The sequence below is a fragment of the Cydia pomonella genome, chromosome 16 (assembly GCF_033807575.1).
Source record: "Cydia pomonella isolate Wapato2018A chromosome 16, ilCydPomo1, whole genome shotgun sequence".
In the NCBI taxonomy this organism is placed as follows: Eukaryota; Metazoa; Arthropoda; class Insecta; order Lepidoptera; family Tortricidae; genus Cydia; species Cydia pomonella.
In genome coordinates, this window is record NC_084718.1 from 15,988,582 (window position 1) to 16,006,631 (window position 18,050).

The window sequence follows — 18,050 nt, forward strand, 5'->3', positions numbered from 1 at the left end:
TGTCAAAATGTTATCGGATTTCATTTAGCGCCAAGCTTTTAACTCTACAAGCCCTCATTTCAAAAACTCTACACCATAGTCAAAATATGTGGCTTGGTCGTTTTGCTGTCATCACATGGGCGTAACGTGAAAAATGTATTCACTGTTCATTTCTTATTACTTTCTGTTATAAAATAGTTCTTATAATAACGAAACGGCCAAGCCACATATTTTGTCCAACGTGTAGAGTTTGTAAAGTTAGGGCTTGTAGAGTTAGAAGTGCGAGCCTTATGGTTTCGTCTTGGCAACATTTTACATGAATATGTTTTAAGTATTCATAATTTCTCCATGCGATTTCGCAGCTCCCTGTTCCTTATAACAGTACAATAATAAAAACCGTTATTTATCCAACTTATTGTACATTTTTAATGTATAACGCGCCCTGGAGGGCACTATGGCGGCGAGTAAATCATAGTGATGGAGCATCTGAACGGAACCACGGCATACACATCTTTGACAGTATTATGGCTCGTTATTAAGGCTAATTTTGTTATGTGTGATACTTTGAGAGGTGAATATTGAATAACTATTACGATTTGAAAAGAGCAAAGTATATAATTATCGAGGCCAAATCCGAAAACGCTAAGAAAGAATTTTCATACAAACAATGACAATGTTTTCTCCGGAATAGTTATTTATTCTCTTTTTCGGGGTTGGTCTCGTACTAAAAGTTGTTAAGTATGAAAGTATAAAAATTTACCCCTCAGAGTTTGCTTAGACATACAAATTATTGTATATCAATGAATGTAAAGCATTTTTTAAGAATATGTATAGGGACTGTCTGCCATCGAGTCTGCCATCTTGTGGCCTGATTCGGAAACATAAATATGTACATTGACACTTCACGCCAAAGCAAGTGCTGCCATTTATCGTTCTCGTACGTTTTCTTGTACATAGTAGGTTCTGCATCTTGTGGGCTACATTGGAAGCATAAACATCACATTTACACCTCGCGCCAAAAATCAGTTCTGTCCGCGACTTCGTCTGCGTAGAATCATGATGATTGATGATGATTGATAAAAAAAAAATTCCTTCAACGGACCTCAAACTATTTACATACTAAATTTAATTTAAATTGGTTTAGAAGTTTAAGCGCATAGAGGTAACTGAGAGACAAGAGTTTTCGTATTTATAATATTAGTAAGGATATATCAAATGCTTGCCAATTCCTACATAATTGCTTACCTTTTTAAAATTCTAGTCTATAACGTTATAATGAAATTAAATTACTGGCCGCGAAATATTTACCGTGACCTCTGCGTATTGGGAACGCCATTTCGTGTTGTTGAAAATATGTTAAAATTGTGCGCCGAAAATTCGCGCATTAATTATTGAAGGGATTACGAATCTGTAAATTCTGAAGTTTCACGAAAAGGCTTTAAGTCTTTATAAAGCTGGGGAGCTTATTTTGTGCCTGTTGTTTTAAAGCCATAGATTTATGTATTTTTTCATGTTACTCAAAGAGGATGCTTCCAAACGTAATAATACATTGCAGTTCAAAACATTGATTTACGTGTATTATTTTATTTAGTACAAGTACGAGCGAAATGCACTATCCAGTGGTGGGCAAAAGAAATTTCAGAGAAGGGCCAGAATTGCAGCAAAAATGCATTTTTATTATTTCGTGGGCCACATACTATTTCGAAGGACCGTCGGCGGGCCAGATAAAATCCTTTCGCGGGCCGGAATTGGCCCGCGGGCCGTACTTTGCCCACCCACTGCACTAAAATACTCTCATTACTCTCTATTATTGCCGCTATTGCATGGTTGATAAAATTCCATTTCTTTGATGACTTAGGTACAAACAGCAGCACTCTTAACTGACCATCGGTGGACCTTATGCCCTTTAGTAATAAGGTCCATTGGTCAGTTCATAGTGCGGGCGATGGTACTTGCCGGCGCGGTATGGTTGTAAGCGACCGGTGAGCGGTTGTTATACTATAGAGTATGAATTACCGCTCATTGCCACGCTTCTCGCTTGCGTTCAGACCGCGGCCTATTGAGGGTATCCTGAAAGGTTTTAGAAACCGTACAAATAAAGGAATCCATTTGTTTGTGTATCAAGTTTTTGGAGTCTTTAAATGGTGGTATAGGTTGAATTATTTTTTTACTAGCCTATTACGGTCTCCCACTGCTGGGAAAAGGCCCCTCCCCCAGGTCTTCCACAACCCCCGATTTAGTGCTTCTTCCGGCCAATCGTTGAGAAAGATATCCAAGTCGTCCCGCCATCTCCGTCTGGGTCTGCCGCATCCGCGCCCTTCTTGTGGCATCCACTTGCTAGCTACACTAGCCCATCTGTCTGGATAATATAATATGTATTAATTAAATTATCGACAACACGGTCCTACGTATTTTGCGTTATCTATTCTTGTTTTTTTGTGAATATTCAATATTTTCAATTTGACCATCAGGTGTTCACCATGAAATGGGTAGATGAAGAAGGCGACCCGTGCACCATTTCTACCCAGCTTGAGTTGGACGAGGCGCTGCGGCTGTACGAGCTGAATCGGGACTCGGAGCTGACTGTACACGGTGAGTTGACCTTATTACATACACGTTAAGGTCTACAATGGTTCACCAAGTGGGTGGACGAATAAGTCGACCAGAATTTATAAGAAAACTCTGGACTGTCTTATTACCTAACCCTAGTACCCATGCAATATTGTACACGAAGATTTGGCAGCTAAAGTAATACGGTCTCGTAATTGAGCATACGGGGTTGTAAAGCGCTAACATAGTCAAGTAAGGACGCTAAGCACTAAGAATTTCGTCCATGATGGCGGTTAATGCCACTGTGCAAGCGGGACAGCAGTGTAATGATGCGCGTGCGATAAAGATAACAAATAGCGGGTTAGTGTACGAAATTATTCGTGCTTAGCATCCATACCTTAACATAAATTCATGTACCTGGGGGCCTACCGCGAAAACTGAAATTCGCAAATTGCGGGGATCTTTCTCTTTTACTCTCATTAAGACGTAATTAGAGTGACAGAAAAAAATGCCCTCAATTGACGAACTTCGATTTTCGCGGTTATAGCCCTGTGTAGGTAAGGTGAAACCCTATATTTCGGACCTGTGTTCCTCTAAAGAAAGTACTTAGACGAGTTTTCTAAAAGTACGTATAACTTATAGTTAAGTAAAGCCATATTTGTGACATTAAAATTCTTACTTCAGCCCACGGCAGCCCACGTACCTACATTACATACTGCGAATGAATAATTTATACCCAAATAGATCACTACGGCACTCGGTTCCTTCCATTCCTTTTTGTCCTAAAAACTGCGGTGTTATTCTGATTGCTTAACGAGTAAGGGCTACTCCAAGGGGCTATTCCAAGCTAAGCTTTGCGTCTTATAGATAGATGATGATGATTGACCGTATGACGAATGTCCAGATCCAATGCTGTACTAGTGGTATAAAGTAACCCAATCGGTTCGCCACTGCTCTGAGCCGTAATTATTGTGTACATAAGTACTTATGTGCAGTACAGAGTTCTCAGTGCGACGTCACGAATCATATAGTATCTCCCTAGAGCATGACACGTTTTTTCTCACGTCATCATTATCATATCAGTATTGTATCGTCCACTGCTGAGCATAGGCCTCTCTTTCAGTACGCCATTTTTCCCGGCCCTAAGCCAATCTCATGCAGAAGTGACCCGCAATATTCCGAATGTCGTTCACCCAACGAGCCAGCGGACGCCAGGCACTCCTTTCGTCTGAGAGCGGCCACCATTCCGTAGACATTTTAGCCCACCTGCCATCACTCTGCCTGGCAACATGTCCCGCCCAGCTCCATTTTAATTTGGTGATGACGTGTCCAACGTTTTGGCACCTTCTCACGTACCTACACAAATCTACTGTATAGTTGTGTACCAAGTACACGTGTTATACGTCGTTACTAAACTAGAATGAAGTTGGGTGGCACATGTCAGGAGGAGTGGAGGTAAATTTTGCCGTATTGAATGCCGTTTACAGATGAAAAGAAAGCTCGATCGTAGATGACTTTCAGAAGATTAAAAGTCTTGAATTTTACATAACTACTGAGTTGAATCCTAAAGATGCGAATTCAGTGTGGCTGAGGGTTGATAAAGCGCCTAGTGTAGTGATATTAAAGGTAAATGGTCTGCCTGAGATTTAGACTCGCCCGTGCTTACGTATCTGCAATAGAAGCCCTGGCTTTGGCTCCATTGCCAAAATAATGCGACGAGCTTAATTCGAAACCTTTATTATTTGCCTTGCCGATCCTAATGTTTAAAGCACCGCGAAATAGACAATTCAAAACTTAAGGGGCTTTGAAGTGTATTTTATAAATAAGATGACTTTTGCGCTTTGCATAGCTCAAGAGTAAATTATATAACTACTTCGTCTCCTTGGAGAAAAGTAAGCGTAACTAAAGCTAGACCAAGTTAAGTTAGCAGTGATTTTGATAGCACAGATTGTGCAAGTGCTATTTTAAACGTCAAACTTCTATGAAATGATGACAACACTAGTGAGAAAATAAGCCAGCTGGAGTATTAAATCGCCAATATTAGAAATCTTAAAAGCCGCCAATTATGTTTTCTGCGGTCTTAGAAAACTAAGTATCAATTTTTGGGTGCCTTGAAGACCCGTAATCGTTTTTCCAACAAGCCGCGTGCGATTCGCGAGCGGCGATTTGCTGACTCCTGTTATAGGACATTATTCCTCGCTTCGTTCTCCTTAGTGCTGAGGGTTGTGACCACATGATTCCGGATGGCAGATTTCCAGGCTTTCTAATCCCTTACGACTTCTAAGGCATCATGGACCTTGAAGGATAGCGATTTGCTACCCTGTAGGGCTAAGATGGTCGGCTCTTTATCATTTGTCACCATGCCTGTTACGTTCTAACAAGTATGTAAGCGCGAAAGTGACGGACATAGATAAAAATGGAACCATGTTGTCGCTCCTGGTCGGTCCATCGCGTTGGACTTCGGCCCCTTCTCTTCCCTTCCACCGAACCAGTGACCATAAACTTTTCTCAGTTCAGTCTTCATAGGACATTATTAGGTATACAAATTGACTAAGCCTAACAGTAAGCTCAATAAGGCTTTTGTTTTGGGTACTTAGACAACGGTAATTATTCAAACATTTTCTACCCTTCCCTTCTTTCGAAGGTTCCTTACATTTATTTGAAGCGTTGGTGCTAGGCTAGGTTAGGCTACTAGCTATGCAACTTTTGGGTTCGATCCCCGGTTCGTATCAATGGGTTTCTGAAACTTCAGTAGGTACCTACGGAAATCCATTTGATCTTTTTTACCAATCGCTCGCATACGGACCGCCTGATGGTAAGCGATCACCGTAGCATATGGACGTCTGCAACTCCAGGGATATTACATGCGCGTTGCCCTTTAAAAACCCCTCGAGACCCTAGACACGTAGCCCCTCGAGAAAACCTCGACATTCCACAGCCGGACGGAGCGTCGCCGGGAGAAAATTCACACAAAAAAATCAAAGCCTTTATTATTGTTGTAGTAATTTGTGGGACAAAATTTGCACCGGTCCCTTATCGAGCTCGTGCTCCACTTATCGGCATCACTTTCTTCATACTCTGCTGCCCGGCACTACCAAAATTTTGGAGACAAGTACTAATTAATAGAGACTGTCACTCTTGGGTAGAGCTACGTTCTTTGGTGTATCCACTTTATGTGGTAGGATAATTTATTTTGAGAAACAATATTAATAAAAAAAAATTAAACTTTAGGTGCAAGGAAGATAGTTCAAACTGTTTGTAGCCTTTTTATTATTATTGTAATCATTTGTGGGACAAAAGCTGCAACGGCCCCTTATCAAGCTTGAGTGGAGCATGAGCTATGCTCCATTTATCGGTAGCATTTCCTTCGTACTCTGCTGCCCGGCACTACCTACATTTTGGAGAGACAAGTAATTAATAGAGACTGGCAGCCATTTCCATATTCAAATTCTCATCCGTCGACTGTATTTCCATTTTATTCTCATATTCTTTCATTCACATTCAAAATGTGATGTATTAGACCATGGGAAACGTGTGTACAACGTGTCTGATCACAAGCGGTTGCCGTTGTCTATGGTTAGCTGCTACTCCAGAGGTGTCTCATGTGCGTTGCGGACCCTATGAAAACCTGTACCCTCCCTTACTATTTTTTATCAGACATTCTATATTGTTTTGTCGCAGTCTTTACTATTGGCTAGTCTCCGATTTTCGCTGTGAAACCCTTATCTACCCGCATTGCGAATTCCATTGGCATCAGCCATTTCCATATTCAGATTGGTCCGTCGACGTTATTCCCCATTTTTTTCTCATTCAATTATGTTGACACTTGAGAAATTATTTTATTCCACGTCGGTGGCAAAGGAGCTCCCAGCCCGTGTGATATTACGATTACCGTAGCCCACGGCAGGCCGTACTTCAAAGGTTTCGTATGTGTGTTGACGTCTGTGTGATAACCTATACACTCGTTTTTTACTTTTCTATTTTTTCGGTGTACTTCAAGCTGAAAAACTACAGCAGTCTTTACTATTGGCTAGTCTCCGATTTTCGCTATAAAATCCTTATCTGCCCGCATTGCGAATCCGGTGGGCAGCCATTTCCATATTCAGATTGGTCCGTCGACGTTATTCCCCATTTTTTGTCGTGCTCAGTCACGTTCGACGCGGATTTAGTTTGAGTAATAACATTGTTTCTATTTTCAAGAGTACGTACAGTCAGCGTCAAATATGTGGTGACAACCGACGTGGCTAAATATATCCTAACACATATTTATCCCTTGGGCAGGTGTGTAGCCGTATTTTTGCTGTTCTAATTCTGATTGTTATCTCTTGCCAAACTAAATTTTTAATCTTATATCTATTTCAAGATGTTAGTACATTTCAAGTATTGTCTATGAATTTAAACACAGTAGTAGACAATATACATTAATTAGAGGAAGTTCATGTCACCTCTGCGGTCTTGGGAGAGTTCCTAGTTAACTACAGGATTTACTAACCTATGCCAGCATGCAGCGACATTCAATCGAATTTGAATTGGATTCAAATTCATTTAACAAACAGTACGAAGTACGAATTCAAAGTTTTACAAATTTTATTCATCTTCATTACATCATGTGTCTCTTTCTAAAATAAGGAATAGACTTACTAAAGTACTGGACTGATTCCGCACAGCCAAGTTAGAAAAGAACAGCACTTATCCCGAAGAAATATTAAGGACTGTAATTTCACCTAGAATTTCTATTGGCATTGAATTATATCTTAGGTACTTCGTAAAGCCGAGCCTTACGGGCACTAAAAATGGTGTCATGGACTCCGCTGTGCGAATTCGAGGCAAGCGTGCAGTCCAGTGCTACTACTTGCGACCAATGGTGCGCATGATGCGAACTCATCAACCAATTACATTGGAGCATTCCACCGAGGCACACCTAACGAGAATGTTTGGTTGGAACTATGAACTGGCCTATCTTTACTTTTGAAATCTTTGATATTGGGCTTAACAATTCACGCGCATGTTGTCTGTTTTTACCATATTAATAATATAAAACGTTTTTAAAAAGAAAACAAACCAATTATCTTCTCCGTTAGGTCACAACAAATCAACTGAATATGTATCTTTAAGTACCTAAGACTGCTCTATCAACCGAGTTGTTAAGTGGCGTACGTTTATATAATAAAAACGAGAGTTATAGTTTTATAGACAGGTTTGCTTGATAGACCGTCTTTCCAATATTGACCTTAGGTACCTGGGTCGATATTCTTTTTGTTGTCTTGTTTTGAACCACTATGTCATGCTTGTATTTCTGTATTTTATCACCTAAAGAAAAAAAGACGAGCGCTACTGCATGTCTTTTTTGCTGTGATTATATTTGCCGTGAGAAAAATAAAAAATTACATTTCATATCACACATAAAGTTATATTCTGTCACATTTTTTGGACAAAAAACAAGACAACGAAAAGAATTTTGAGCCACCTACTGAATCTTGTGTATGCTTTGTCCCGTTTACGTTACAGACAGTTTGGATTGTAAATTACAATTAAAGGTTGCTACTGGATTAGTAAAGTAGTATTTTTGACAAGGGCATACGAAGCGCCTAGCCTGTTTACTTCTGCCTCAAAGAGATATATCGTAGATCGCAGCCAAATATAGTAAATTTCTTTCCATTCAGTAGGTACCCCTTCCCTGCTAAACAAGAAGCGATGAGAGCTAAAGCGACAAGGGTAGCAGATAACATCAGCTAAAACAACATAGCGCACAATCGCACAAAAGTTGGGCCATTTTGAACCAGCGACACTCCGACAGAAAGTAATTAGCTCCATGGCCGTATTAAACGAATAGCCGTAAGCAAACAACGCTGATCCCACTCACCAGGCCACGTATTCAATTAACGGAATGGGAATCGGAATCGCTCATAACGCTCACAAAGTTAATTAAAATATCCCTAATTGCGCAGTGACATCGCCGGAATGATCTCTTGTTTGGGCGCCAAAACGCACTACGTTTGTATTTTGTTTGAGGCAAGTATTGCTGCTTTATGTACTTTATTTATTTATTTAAAAGTTACAATACAAAAATAATGTACAAATGGTGGACTTAATGCCTAATGGTATTCTCTGCCAGTCAACCATCGGGCATAAAAAGATATTTACATACTCGTATTAGCCACCTGTCCCAGCAAATAGTAGATTCCATACAAAAGTCACATGTGAAATATGAGTCGACTTATATTGCTAAACCCTAAGCCTTTGAAACTTTTAGACGTGGTGACAGAGGGTTGTCTGAAGACAGTAAGAATGAACATGTTCTAGCACTGTTTTTTCTTTGTTACGGAAGTAAGAGTGTGAAAAGTAGAAATCGGATCGTTTGTCCGTTGAATATCTTATCCGGAGGATATAAGGTGCTTTGAGATAACTTCAAAAGCGGGTTAATTTAGAAAATCCCTAATATTTACTAAACTAGAAGCACTTTCTACTGTGGCAACAGTGGTCCCTTGGTAAGCGTCAGTCAGTACCATAAGGCTTATCGCCAAAGTATGAAGTTCTTTTACCTCAGTAGATATTAGCGATATTCAGAACTACCCCGTTCTCGAAGTTTTTCGCATTGATTCCAAAGAAAAGCCTGTTGAGGTGAAATGTTAGGTAATTAAAATAACCGTAATTACGCGAGAGTCGCAGCTCCGAACTCGGCTGGTTCGGGCGCCAAAGCCGCAGTGTTTGTACTTTATTAGGACAAGTTTCGCTGTTTGCATGCAAGTTTGTCCGCTTCCGTTTTATTTGCAGTTGCCAACTTGGAAGTAAAGGGTAACTCACGATACATAGTACTGTAAGAAATGTCGACCTGGGAGGATGGCGTAGTTTTAAATAAACACAAATTAGACACACTTTAATATATATATTTTATAACCTTTTAGCTACGTTACAACTCGTCTAGTCTTAATGGCTGCCTCTTCTGGAATGCCGGCTCCGGCTCGCATACCCGTTCCATCTGACAGCGAGATCTGATTCTAAATTCAAATATGTAACTGTTGCCAGTCACCGATCAATTATTAATACAATAATAATGTGTATATGTAAAATCATTGTATAGGTGACACAGCTCAGATAAGAAAGTACATCAAATATTTTTTGTAGGTATAGCAATTTGTCAGACTTATATAATGTATATTCTGATTTCTTTATTAATTTTATTTTTCTTTTCCTTTTGTAAGAATTCGATGTTTTCTGAAAGAGCTACGTATTTGTATGTTTTCTTATGACGTACGAGTATATATATTTTTTATCAAATTTCTATAAAGAAAAGTAGCTACTGTATGTAATTGCATGATTTCTATAGTAATCTAAATTGTATTTTTTTTCTTTTTTAATGCTTGTTAATTATAAGATGTAATGTTTTGAAAAGATGTGTCCCGCCGAGTATCTTGCCGGTCCATATTGGGATACCCTCCTCCAATTGAGAGGGGATTTAAATCTTCTCGGGTCAGAGGTGTAGGGTTAGAGCCGGTGTAGCTTTATTATTTGACGTTCATAAGCGCATTGTAATATGCCTACTTTAATAATAAACTATCTTTATCTTTACCATCCAAAAGTACCGTGCCACGTACAGAGACTTGCAAAATAGCATGGACACATTATGACTGAACTCATTCATAAATTGGGCATGAAATGTTTCTGCTGGGTGTTGACCGTCCGGCACTCGGTAACCTAATTCATACATGTGTCCATTAGCGTCCGAGCTTTAACCGGAAAATGGTTTAGGCGACACATTCTCGAAAATGAAAATATGCTGTTATTAGCGGACGCACCACGTAAAATCGACGAGCTAATTTACATAATTAAGGTTGTCTGGAAGACATATCTAATTTGCATAATTAAGGAGGAAAAGATTTAGCGTTTAGTGATAATACCGCCTGTTGTCTGCCTTTATCTTTAATCAATTGTTTTTTTTAAGCTGTATCTTTTACTAAAGTGTGCCAATAAAGAGTCGTCTATGTATCCGTCTATTCAATATGATGTCGTCTATATAGATCTGTCAAACTTTAACTGAATGACATCAGTTAGATGTCATTCTGATATCAGTGTCCGTTCGCGGCGGTTCAGCGGCTCGGCCGCGGATCTTTCTTGGCAGTAGCGTCCTTAAGACGGTTAGTTTATTTTTTGTTCGGTTATTTGTACAACCAGTCTTAATATTTATAGCTATGTATGTTTCATGAGTTTTGTATGTTTTGCACATTGTAATTTTTCCTCAGTCACCCTTAGACCACGAACGCTGTAAAAGGATCGAAACGTCGGGATGTACAGTCAACCAATTTGATTCCTAGGCCACTATAGAACCATGCCATAATGACTTCTACGACAGTGCTAAAGCTACTACTACTACTAGTTAAAGCGACAAGGTTCTATAGTGGCCTAGGATTCTAATTGGTTGACTGTACTGTAAATTCATTACACGATATAATTCGTTTTTGTAGTTTAATTTATGTAAAAATATTTTCCATAATTCTAATATTTAGAAAGGAGAATGGGGACTTTGTTTGAATGAAGAAGCGGCTGCATTCGGTCGTCGACTTTCCTCTTGAATCCACAGATGCACGGAGCAAAGCTAAAATAACGGCGATAACGCGAATGAACACACGCTTCAAGCCGGCCGTTTGTTTCCCCTAAATCCTGTTCAGGGTTACCAAATGCACATTGGCAACATCCTGTTAAAATCCCGGACCTTGTCCTGAGTGATAAAACTTTATCAGAATACCTATGCGAATATTACCTACATAAAGAAGGTAAGGGGGATGTAAAAAGTGTCATGATTATTTAGTAATTGCACCAAATTGTGTAAGCAAATATGAAGTTTACTCGGCAACATTCTTAAAATACCTAAGTTTAATATCAGGGAGATGGGTAATGTTTAATGACTTCCCTGGCAATACTTGAGTTAGCAAGTGGCAGGGGTAAGCGGAAGCTAAAGACAGTGGAGTACAGACTCGTACACTTGGATTGGGGACGTCAAAGAGACGACATCTTGATGGTAACGGGTTGAGCAAAGTTAAAGAGGCACCTAGAGCATTTAGATATATTTATAATAAAAGCATTACAATGCAAATGCCGAAAATCTTTGGATTTTCTAGATTTAATAAAAATCATTTATTTCAGACTAAGTTGATCCATATATGGTTAGTTATGGTGATTTATGACCGAGACAAAATTTAAAGAGTATTGAGAGAAAAAAGGGCCCCCCCCTTATTTCACATCTTAGTCGTATAAAAATATGGATGTCCCAAACTATTTAAATTGGAGACATTTAAATATAATAATAATAATTTTATTTAAATATATTAGAAACTACTGTTTACTAATAAGTAAGGGTAAGTAAAGTGTATTAATGAATCAAAAGGTCGATTTATAAATGTAATTAATAAAATCTGTTAAAATTACATGCACTGCTTCATTATTTCACGCCATTCAAAAATCGCAATGCGGTCTTGCAGTACAGGATTTAAGTTACTGATTTAAACATTCACGATTTTTACACATTTTTAAATCCAAAAACTCGCACGGCTAGATGATGTTGGGGTCAACTTTAGCCAGTTTTCTCCGAGACCACGGGGACAACGCCGTCCTCGAAACATCGGAGGTAAATTTAAAACTTATGTTACGTACGCGATTAAGTCTCGGTTCTATAATTCAAAAAGGATATAAGTATGTAGATTTTCCAAGTATTCCAAATTTCGGGAACCCTGCGCTAGTGTTGAAAATAGGAACAAAGCTATTACTCAAACTGAATCCGCGTCGGACGTGGCTGAATGTGAAAAAGTAATTTAAATTCACATATCCTTTGCATTATTGTTGCAGCCATAAACTTGACACTAAAATTCCTTCCGTGTCAGATCATAACTTACATGTGGCTCTTTTGGGGTACACTCGGGATTGCAATGTTCTTAATTCCCTAAATGTAATCAATATAATCATTTAGAGAAATGGATTTTTGTGGCTCTTTCTTGGCCCCCAGAAAACTGGTGTTTTTTCTAAATTTTACTGTCGCCGGATTATTTACCTTAAAGTTTACTGACCTGACCTACATTGGTACATTCTATTATGAAAAATGTTCCGTACATAGTTCGAAAAGAATTACATATTATTAGACATCTATGTATACTTACGGTAAAATAGATACAGTATTATTACCTAATTCGCTATAAATGCATTGCCGATCTAAGTAATTTAACTACATACTAAGTTATTATAACTGATATTAAAAATAAAAGGCTAAAAAAGAGTTATCTTACGCAACTCGGGCTAAAACAAACTTAGTAAATGATAAAATAAGATTCTGTAGCTTAAACGATATTAATTAGACCAATAAAATGTATTGTTGTGGCGAAGTTTTCGGTAGTCCTTGTAGTTCTAGCGAAAGAATAGATATTTTCGCGGTGATTTATACCACTTTGTAGGAGTTTGTACGTAAATTACGTAGCCTTGGTCGACATTTACGTTTTGTTCTTTGGGATTTAAGTGAAAATAGCGCTCTTTACCTAAACATCGAACTTCAGCAAGCAATATTACTTTCTCAAACACGCGCAGATGTACGAGTCGAGTCGAGTACGTCTATAATTCATGTAGATATGTGTATTGTATGTAACAAAATACCTCGGGCAGACGATATACCCTGCCTTGTGTTGTGTTATTAAACGGCATAGTCTGCTAAATTTTGTATCAAACATCTGTTTGATACAAAATTTAGACGTATCTACGTCAAACGATACTATTAACTTAGAAATAAATTAAAAGTGGAAAATTCACTGTCTTGGGTGGGACTAGAACCCACGACCACTGGATCACTAGTACCTACAGTGTTCTGCCATCTGAGCTACAAAGACTGTATCCAAAACAGCGAATATTTCCACCATATATGAGCCATAGGCAATAGGGAGGCTATAGCGACATCTACCGTAAGAGACTTAAACTTCTTAAACGGCTACCGGAATTCCAAGCTTCCAAGGAATATTTTAAATTCACCAGTTCCATTCCGAAACAGTGATTTTTTCCACTTATGATTTATTTCTAGGCCTAGTCTGCTTTATCACTCGGCCAGCAAACGTAGTTTACTGGTTCCTTTTCTGTAGAGATATTTTGTGACAAACGGTTATTTGGAAATGTTGTCAATCTTTGCAAATCCCTGATTCAAATATGCCCATTCATTGAGAAACGCGTCACGCTATCGTGATTCGTATGAATATCATTACTTATAAATCCTATTTTTTCCTGTTTGCTCTTTCGTCTTAATTCGACTGAACATCCAATATTTATGGAAATGTTTTTTCGAGTTAGTGGATGCCATCCACGATGATGTGCAGATTTATCAAATCTAACCTTTAATAACATCACAATACGAGTCAAGGCACGCGTCTTCGTGAATGACACGATTTATATTGCGATTAATCATTGAATGGTGGTGTAAATGATACGAGAACTGAGGAGGTGTATTCTGATTGTAATAACGAATTTGGAATGTTTATGAATTTGATCAGAATTTTTTATCTGTCAGTGTCAAAAGTGACGTTTCTGGATGAAGAAATGTCACTTTTGACACTGACAGATTATATCTTTAACAATTCCAGATCAAATTAGAACTTGTTATTTTTACACCTCAAGGCCATCGATATAGTTCAGAGAATTAACAGACTTAAGTGGTAGTTGGCTGGGCTTATTGCTCGTAGAACCGATGGCTCATTTTACTTATTTCTTAATTTATTTTGTAAACTATAGTTTCTTGTGTTTTAATGTTTATGTTTTTGGTTTCAGGTAAGTAAAGCACTGGTGTAATTGGACAAATAAAGGATGACAATACTTATATATAGTAGTAAGTAGGTACCTAAAGTAATTTTCTGAGCTGGTTTTTATTTTGTTGTCGGTTTCGATAAAATTTGGTGAATAGAATTTTCCTATTCTGTAGTTCTGCACAATGTAGTAGTAGCCAGCCAGGAGCCCATTTCTCGAACGGTATTGGACCCATGGTTGTTATACCATGGCAACACACTTATAATATTGGACTAATACCGTTCGAGAAATGGGCCCCTGCCTGCTTCTATTCACTACCACTATATGACTGGTGTCCTCACGCGCCCTCAATGTGCGCGGGTTCACCTTGAAGATCAGCTACGTCAGCCATCTTCGGGCGCACGAGCGCCGAGCTAACTAGGAGTCGAAGTGGTCGCCATGGTCGAAATCGGCCGGAAGGATCGTCATCTTCACAATATAAGCGCCATTTCGCCGTATCGTATGTCCTATAAATCTTTCCCTGAGTTACAAAAAGGTATGGAATCTTCGTAACTTAAGAGGGAAGAATAGCTTATCGAATCTATGAAGTTCCATTTCGGGAGAAAACGGTTTCCACTAACTAAATCTTGACAAATCACTTTGATTTTGATGTCGACCGCTTCAGCATACTATAGTCTAGGTTTATAGGTTTCGCTTTTTTGAATAACCACTCACGTGCTGCAATAATAGATGTCACTGAAAAATATCAAAAAAGGAAAACCTATGACTAGTTTTTCATTGTTTCAATAACATACTAAAAAATCATGGAGAATGGAAAATATTTAGAAGTGGAAAGTGGTTTTCTTTTTTTGTATGGACGATCTCGTGGTACCTATACTCGTACTTCCCTCTCAACGGAAACTTGACTTATATTTACCTGCATTTTAAAATCTCAAATTGAGATTTCCTGTTTATTGAATGAGGAGCTCTTCAAACTTATCAACTTTAATTTTTTAAGTCTCACGAAGATAACAAATCGACAAAATAACTATTAAATAAAGATAATTAAAAACCCCATTCCCAATTACGCCAAAAAATTCCGTACATCATTTTGGAAAAGAGCTGGTAATCTTCAAAAGGCTGGATGTATTTTTATCAATCATACAGCTAAGAACCAACGCTAGGAAACTACCTTTCACGTAAAAAAATCACATTGAAATCGGTCCATCCGTTCGAGAGCTACGATGCCACAGACAGACATTCGCGTTAAACGCCCTCTATTTTCGTCGGCGGTTAAAATAAATATCGGGCCATCTACGAGAATGTCAAAACAATAGCCATTTTTTTTTCACGGGCACGCAAATATAAATGGATCTATACTTTCCGTCCTATATATTAATAGCGCTAGACGTCGGTAAATGATTCAATCATCGCCTAGGCCTCGGCTGTCATAGAATTATATTATCTCAGTTTGAGAAATTGCGACTACCAGGCGTATTCTGATTGTAATAAATGGTTATGAACACAATTCTGGTTGAAGACAGCTCTGCCCTCCTAAACCAAATAGCGCTATATCGATAACAAATGATTTTAATAATGAAATTTTCAGCTATAGAAACTAAGGTATACATTTGGGATTCCTCTGGAGTTGCAAGCGTCCTTAGGCTACGGAGACTGCTTACCATCAGGCGGGCCGTATGCTTGTTTGCCACCGACGTAGTATAAAACAAGTTTTTTTGAGATAGCGCTATTTGGCTTAGTAGGGACAGATCAAAAACAAATCTAGATCAGATTTTGTTATGGATATTATCTCTCAACTGTTAACAGAGACAGATCATATCAGTTTCTGTTATGGTTGCTAGCTGATAGATAATTTAAATAAAAGCGAGATCAAAATTATAATTACTTATTGAAATCAGAATAAGCCTCTAACTGCCGGCATTGTTTTCCCTAATGACCCGATAGCGATTTTTGCTGTCGTTAAAGATTTTTTTCGTTTTGGTTATATTCGGGTGTACTTGTATGTGGTCTTTTACTAAGCAAACTTTATAGCTTTTTCTATAATCATTATTGATTTTAAGAATATTATATATACCTAACAACGCGTAAAACATAGTCCTAATAAAAAAATAATGTGGGATGTGGGTGAATTCTAAGGGAATCCACGATAATATAACCAACTTATGTATTTGTTTGTACTTACACCTTTGTCCAGCAGTGAACGTCTTTCGACTGAGATGATGATGATGATGATCATGATGATGATCATCATGATGGTGATGATGGTGTATGTACTTATATTTCGTGTAGGTTTGTTTTTGGTAAAAAAATTCGACCCGAAAACGATATTGATTGATCTTCTTTTTTAAAATGATTTACGAGTCGCGTCTAAATATCATCAACTTTTCTGGAACACGTAATAAAAAATGTAATAAAGTTTGTGTAGACCTACTGTGTTCGTCCTAATTCTAATAATAATGCATGCAAGTTTCAACCTTACTCCAAAGACATAAGTTCTACAACGAAGTCTGCAAGTAGGCCGGGCAACGGCCGCGCGGGCGCAGCTCCCGTCGTATGACGTCACGTCGCCAATTTCAACTCTTCATAAAAATTACGATCCGGTGTACACTCGATATGATTACTGGCGACCAATCGCAGTAACTGTGTGACGATGTTGTTTCATATAGTTCGTGATCTGGGAGTTGATGGAAAACAAATTGGGATTCTGTACTACATGGAGAATAAAAAACTTAAATAGAGAGAATAAAAAGTAACTTTTATGTCTTCTTTCCAAGCGAAAAATATTTTTTTTATACCTACTATTTTATGTTGTGTTCTATTTTTAAGATAAGTATAAGTGATAAATTAAATAAAAGGACTGACATGAGTGATACGACCGACCGTTAAACCTCCAATAAAAGAGCGTATGTACTTCCATCTTAAAGGCCGGCAACGCACTTGCAACTCCTCGGGTGTTCATGGGCGACGGTAATCGCTTACCATCAGACGATTCGTCTGCTCGTTTGCCTCGTCTCCTATATCATTAAAATAAACGGACAGACAGACGGACATGACGAATCTATAAGGGTTCCGTTTTTTGCCATTTGACTACGGAACCCTAAAAAGAAGAATAACATCAACTACCTATGACTAATTTAACGGTAACTTACCCTAAGAGTATGTATATATGTACACCGTGTTTTTATTCAATCCCGTTAACTTCGGGGTATGGGTAAGTAGGTTGAAGGAAACAAAATGGCAAAGTTAATTTAAAAGAAATGTATTTTAATTAGTTAATTTTAATTTTTATAAAAAGTAATTAAAAATTGCATATAGCGTTATTATAACACGGGCATTACATTTAACTCAACCAAACAATTGACAACTGTGACATATCAATGTCATTTCGAACATGCATCGTCCGAGATAGTACTTATGTTTAGTAGGAAATGTATTAACTCGTACTTAACACTAATCAATTTGTAAACAAGCCCTAAGGCAAGTGTACACTCTCGTAGGGACCTTGTCAGAAAACAATAAAATATCGATTATCTCCGAAATGGAGCTAATTAGAATACCTTTGGGAAAGTTGCTTAATTTAAGTTCAGGAAATGCACCCTTGAAATAAACGGAAATAAAAAAACACGGTGTATATGATGAAGTTTATAGCTACACTTGAAGCGTAATATTTTCACTTTTTTCACGTCGACACATGTCGTCGGAAAGTGAAATAAACGTTAACAATAGCGGTACGGTACATGCTGAATAGATAACTC

The 18,050-nt window shown here is 38.2% G+C and overlaps 1 protein-coding gene across 2 annotated transcripts in view; it reads left to right on the forward strand.

The window, feature by feature from the left end:
• Positions 1-18,050, forward strand: part of LOC133526591 (atypical protein kinase C-like) — a 222,374-nt gene that overhangs the window by 7,108 nt on the left and 197,216 nt on the right. The window contains exons 3-4 of one of the 2 annotated variants that reach the window (XM_061863281.1): positions 2,451-2,571; positions 14,320-14,491. In XM_061863281.1, coding sequence (XP_061719265.1) covers positions 2,451-2,571; positions 14,320-14,327 — 129 coding nt within the window. In that variant the 3' untranslated portion in view covers positions 14,328-14,491. Of the gene's footprint in view, positions 1-2,450; positions 2,572-14,319; positions 14,492-18,050 lie in introns of those variants that run through there. The other variant, XM_061863280.1, reaches the window with a different exon arrangement.